The sequence below is a fragment of the Pinus tabuliformis genome, chromosome 5_2 (genome assembly GCF_031772625.1).
Source record: "Pinus tabuliformis cultivar Carrire ecotype Pingquan chromosome 5_2, CPIR1, whole genome shotgun sequence".
NCBI classification, from domain to species: Eukaryota; Viridiplantae; Streptophyta; class Pinopsida; order Pinales; family Pinaceae; genus Pinus; species Pinus tabuliformis.
The window spans coordinates 14152329-14158865 of record NC_142306.1 but is presented as its reverse complement, the minus strand read 5'-3'; the positions used below and the strand labels follow the sequence as shown (position 1 = coordinate 14158865).

The 6537-nt window shown below is 38.1% G+C and overlaps 1 protein-coding gene across 1 annotated transcript; it reads right to left on the bottom strand.

Annotated features, from left to right (window-relative positions):
- Positions 1-1193: 1193 nt before the first annotated feature.
- Positions 1194-1883, bottom strand: LOC149157237 (uncharacterized; the record flags this gene model as incomplete). Its single annotated transcript, XM_089433689.1, has 1 exon — positions 1194-1883. A coding segment is annotated over one exon (690 nt), but the record flags the coding sequence as incomplete, so codon positions are not given.
- Between the last annotated feature and the right edge of the window lie 4654 nt (positions 1884-6537).

The window sequence follows — 6537 nt, the reverse complement described above, 5'->3', positions numbered from 1 at the left end:
CCTTATATTAATTTATAAATAATTTTTAATATATATATATATTAAATTGATATTAATTTTTTTAACACAAATTAAATTAATAAATAAATTAAAATATTCTTATGTTAATTTATAAATAATTATTGATATATTATTTTTTGGAGTAGTCTTTAACGCGACTTTTTGAAAGCCTTTCCGGCGATTTTTTCCGGTGAAAATCCGGCAGTAATTTATTGGAATCCAAGTTTGATAGCTAATTTCTGCACAATGAAACCGCCCCAGGGGTTTTTCAGGGTGCTGAATCCGAATATGCAGTTAAAAAACCATTTTAACTGCAACAAATCATGATTTCATCTCAATTTCTTCCGCCGGATTCCGTCACCGGAATCTCAAAAAGTCGCATTATAGACAACTCCTTATTTTTTTAACAAAATAATGTTTATAATTTTAAAATATTTTTTTAATGTAAAAATAAAAACTCCATAAGCTACCAACAAATATGTTGTGAGAGGCAATAAAACCTTGGGACACCGTATACTCTTGTGTTAGCTATGAGATGAAGTGGCCTCTTGCGTTGGTTATGACATGAATTCTGGGATGGACTCGTCTCAATTGCCATTATCAACCGTAATTATTCCCAAATATAAAAGCACATAATTTTAATTTTTATATGCGAAAATATTTAAAATCAAAATCCAAATAATAAAAACCCCGATGTTTTAAAATATTATTAAAACCATATTAAATTAAATGAATTAATTTATATAACAATTTTGAAATAAAACATTAAATTCAAAAAATAAAATGGGATATTTGTATAAATTATGTTTTTTTTAATCTAACAAACATTAAATTCAAAAAATAAAATGTGATATTCGTATAAATTATGTTTTTTTAATCTAACTTGAAACTTTCATGGCTCATCAAATATTTATATTATTTAGATTGAATTTAGGGAGGAGATATAATGGGATGCTATGGAATGCAAATAACACTAACAACTATCAATTCTATGGAGTATTTAATCTAATTTCGGGGAGATGTATTTAATCTGGTTGTTAATGTATGTAGCATTCTTGTAAAGATATTGGAATGGGATAAATTAAAGACTTGTCGATATTGCTGTGTGCGCTATTGGATTGTTGTATCTTCAAACATTACCTAATTAAACATAATTGTTCCGTTTTCTTCTACATTTAAATTTATATGAAAAATCAAAGCACCCAGCACCGCATCCTCCAACCCCGCCTCCTCCAACCGTCACGAAGGCGAGCGGATTTTCGAGGAATTGCCCCGGGCAACCATCTCTGAAGAGAAGCGCCGCTGGTATCTTTCAAATGCAATCTGTGACTTGTCTGTAAACTAATGAGTCCCATTGCCCTAGCTAGAGGTTCATGCACGAGTGGATCATCGTCATCATCTGAAAATCCTTGCACTTGTACATGACTTAGTTGCTGGAACTTCATGGGCCTTGATCCTCCCTTCTTGAACAACTTTTTCCCCAAAGAAACTGCAATGCCTATAGCTCCCACTGCAATTACTACAGAGACAAATGGAACAAGCCACTCATTTCCTCCATCTGTGTATTCCATTGCCTCGGTGCTTGGTGCTATGTTATTAAGGACATCAATTGTAGTTGGCAAAGAGCAATTAGCATTTCCTCGCCAATTGGGAGGGCAATCACACAGGCTGTCTTCTTTTATACATTTTGCTTGGTGAAAGCAAAACATATTTCCACACGGAGCTCCACTGTGTTCACAATGCTCTCCAATAAATCCAGGTGGGCAGTTGCAAGTGTAGTTCTCTCCCTGGATAATCTCATTGCAGCGCCCTCCATGCTCACACCAGAATGAATTTGTCCCATCACACATCACTTGCTCCTCATCACAAAGTTTACCCCCAAAATATAGATTTCTAAGTTACGATGCCTAATGGTATGAACACGGAACATTCAAATAAAGATACATCATCTGGAGAAATTGATACATCATCTGGGGAAATTGAATTTGAAAGAATTCCAACTCGTATTGTTGAAGTGAGGACACAAGATTTGGTGCCTGTATTTGATCTTCTTCAGGATTTTAAAGAAGTCCAAGAGGCAAGAGCTCCTTTTCCTGGAAGCATTCCAAGTGCGAAAACTATGCACATCCATCAACTTAAAGATGAATACACACAAGATGGAGTTATTGGTATGAATCTGAATTGCGTACAAATACAACGTTCAAGCAACAGTAGTAGCTGCAGTTTTCTTGGTCATTTTTCTGGGACACCATCAATGGTTGCAAATGGCTGTCATCAGGGTTATGAAGATTCTCAAGAACAATTGGAGGGTGTGTTTTATTTTGATTCTTTAGCCACCTATGGTAACTCTACCCTGAGGCCAACATTATCTCAGAATGCAACAGTAGCACCACTAGAGTCATCCTTAAAGAACTTAAAGGTAAATAATCAGGATTTCAATGGGAAGTCTACTTGTCAAGCAAAAAAGAATTTAAGCACAGGACCATCGCCAATGGATATTCCTGGATGGAGCAGAGTTGGTACTGGCAATATCCAACACTTGGTTGAAGACCATACACGCTGTGCGGATCTTGCAGTGAGTGGCCCTCTTGAAGGAATTCTGCCGCAAGATGGGATTGAGGCTACTGGAGATGCTTGTAACATTGAACGTCAGAGCAAGGAGGGGGATCTGGAGAAAGTGGACCACGATGAGGATGCATGGGAAGGAGGCATGTTCCCTTTTTGTGACGAAGGTATGCCACTTTTATTTTGAAATTTAAGGTATGCTTTTATTAAAAAAAAAAATTCGATGTCAGTGTCGTTAAGAAGATTTCAGTAGAAATAATTGTATATCCTGATTTAACAGAGTGAGCAGGAATTTTTAATTGACTTCTCTATGTTATATGGATTTTGGAGGGAGTCCCGTAGGCTGTTGTTTATTTGTTGTATAAGTTGGAATCTAGAAGAGGGCTCTCATATGTTTTGTGGGCATTTTCATCTGCTGGACAATTTCTTGTGGCAAATCAAACTGGAATCGACTAAATTGGCAGTATTGAGGAGCTGCATGAGAAGCAGGAGCAGGTTAAAGAGTGGCTCCAGAGTGGTTAAAGAATGCCATCAGCTTTAGTCTGATACTCCTTCTGTTGTTTCAATCTCCATTCAGCGATGGAAAAGATAGCGTTGATCTACATCTCCTGAACCACAAATTCAATGATTCTCCAGAAGAATACATTGAAGTCAGCAGGCCTATAAACTATCCTGCCAACAATTCTTGCTCTATTCTTGTCCTGAAACATGATTTCGGCAACACTTATGGCAAACCTCCTGTTGAAGTATCCTACAGCCCACCTGCAGAATGTTCATACTTAAAATTTAAAGAGTGGCTCCAGAGTATCGGTATTGGAGAGCACACAGCTGGAGTAGAGGAAGGGCACGATGAAGATGAACATGATGAAGAACTGGTATCCCCATACCAAGAAGATGAACATGATGAACTGGTATCCTCATACCAAGAGGAAACCCATCCAAGTAAAAGCAGGTTTGCAAGTTCTTAGAGGTTTCCAAACTTTCTTTTATGCCGGAGTATGGGCCTAAGTTTAAAGAGGAGTTTGTCATGGTTAGGCATCTTCCAAAGATCCACACGGAAGAGGAGTCAACAAAATGTAACAATTGCTGGTGGCTCTGCTGTTGTTGCAATGAAAACTGGCAGAAGGTATGGGCTGTGCTGAAACCTGGGTTCCTGGCATTTTTGGCAGATCCCTTTGATGCCACTCTTTTGGATATTATTATCTTTGACGTTCTTTCTCCTTTGGATGGAAACGGAGATGGCCAGATACTTCTAGCAAAGCTGACCAAGGAATGCAATCCTTTGCATTTTGGATATACAATAATGTGTGGTAACAGGACTATGAAGATAAGGACGAAGGGATCTGGTAAAGCTTGTGATTGGGTGGCAGCAATTAATGATGCAGGGCTACGGCCTCTTGAAGGATAGTGTCATCCTCATCGTTTTGGATCCTTTGCCCCACCAAGAGGTTTGACTGCTGATGGCAGTGAAGTTCAGTGGTTTATTGATGGCAAAACTGCATTTGAAGCTATTGCTTCGGCAATTGAAGAAGCTAAATCTGAGATATTCATAGCAAGTTGGTGGATATGTCCAGAGGTATATCTGCGTTGCCCTATGATGTTAATGATGTTCAGCCAAGCCTACTCACAGCTCGGCTGATTTAAAATTCTTTAAAAAAACACCTATTCTAGAACGTTGTGGCTACATTTCATTTAAATTTCTCTGGAAAAACACCCAGCCCCACTTCCTCCAACTGTCCTTCATTCAGCCACGGCAACTCATAGCTCCGTTGATTTAAAATTTGTATGTTCCTCTTCTCATAATATTCAGACTACTATTGGATTGATCATTCTACTGTCATTGGAATTTCTTTATATTTCAATTGTCGGTATTGGATTGATCTTTCTACTCTACTTGGAATTTCTTTATATTTCAAATACGTGCCTGTATCAGATGTTTCTGTTTCACGCGCCTGCATGTATGTCATGTATTTTTTTTCTGGAATTGATTTGTAACGTATGACTTTTAGTTTTGCTTGTTGAATTATAGGTTTTGTGTTTTGGCAGTGTACTGTATTTTTTCCATGATGATCATTACGGCTGGAAATGCGCACTAGATCGATTTCGTGTCAAGGTAATAGAAATCATGCAGTGCTTATTGATAGTGTCTCAAAGAAATTTTTACTTAATTCTAAATGTTAAGGGTTCATGATTTATAGGTCATGAAAATCTGGATCGAAATAAGACAGAGATAAGAGGAATTCCAAAATCTTTCTCACCTCAAGGTATCACAGGTACAAAATTCTCATTTCTATTTTAACAAAAAGAACCACAAAATTTTCAATGAAGAAATTGAAATTTATTCTTCATGAAATTGATTGAAATTTGTTCTTCATGCAACTGATTTTATGAATGGACAAATCATAGTTATTTATGGAAAGTTACATTTCTTCCTCTTCATTTGAAAAATGTAAAGAAAAAAATTGTTCCAATTTAACTTCTGTATTTAAAATTAGAAGTCTATTTACAAAATTCGCTATAATTACAATTGGTTTACTAAGTTGATGAATCAGTTTTATTATATATGTTAAATTGAAACATAATGTATGCTCAGAAGCATTAAATGATGGTTTTCGTTCGAGAAATATTTGACGGGGCGAGGCATTCGAGAGAACGAGGCACGGGACGTCAAAGAAAAAGGGTTACCCAAAAGGTCATGTTCGTCCTTACTGTTCTTGACCTTAGAAGGGGTGGGCGGTTAAGATCCTATTGAGGAGATTCTTAATCCCAATAGAAAATCTCCTTCACCTTGCCTAGGTTCTAGGAGTAGGAGGTCAGTGGGTGCTTTATCATATGTCTACAAGCCCCAAAATCTACAACCTATCATTAAGGAAAATGGTCCTCGGGAAAAATTTGAGGCCAACTTTTTCCCTGCTATAATGAGGCAATACCTCTGTTGTTTTAGTCGAGTTTGTCGATTACGATAGCCTTATCCCAGTGTCTTTATTGGTCTCCTGTTCCCAAACTTTGCTCCTGGTTTAGATATCCTAGTATAGTTGGTTCAAAAAGTGGGACTATCAGTGGCAGGCCAAGTGAGCCTAGCTTGGTTTGGTTCTAAAGGAAAGAAGGCAAAACCAAGGAAAAAGCAGAACTATCCGTGGTAGGCTAGCAATCTGCCATGCCTGGTTCTAAACGAAAGAAGGCTCAAGCAGAGCCAAGGAAAAAAGTGGGGCTATAAGTGGCACGCTAGGAATCTGCCGTGCATGGTTCTAAAACAAAGAAGGCCCAAGTAGAACCTAAGAAAGAAGTGTGGCTATCAGTGGCATGCTAGCAATTTTCCCTGCCTATTTCATGGTAGTTCTCCTATATGCATGAGACTTGGCGGGCAATATCTGCCTGCCTTCGTGACATAGGGGCGGGATGCATAGCGAGGGATGCAGCACTGAGCGAGCTAGTTATAGCGAAGGGGTGGCCAGAGTGATGGGTTTTATTTTTTTGGTAGCCTCGACTACCTATGCCCACATGGGGAACCACCAATAGGAAGCATGTGGAGATTCAAGTGCCTAATCGATAGCCTTAATGAATTCGTATGTGCGGTGCAGAGGTTGGCTCCGACAACGTGGCTGGAATCATGGAGAAGGTCCTCCCATAAAGAAAAGGTTACCAACTATACAATCCTTGGAATGGATGAACCGTGGGAGGTTTCTATATTATGGAGGTCCCAATGCATGATGTTCCTTGACTTGCACATCTGTTAAATAAAAAGTATCTTGTGTTTATACCAATAGAATAAATTAATCTATAATTCATTTAATGAGAGGAACCATCACAGTCGGTGAGGTGGAGCGAAGATTTGATCCATATATTTACGTTACGCTTTGATTCGTCCAACCCCCTTTTAGTGTATATATAATAGAGTTGGAAGGTGTAGGCTTCCATCTATATATAAGGTTTAGGTTTCATGATTCCAGCTAAGATAGATATAAACACCTG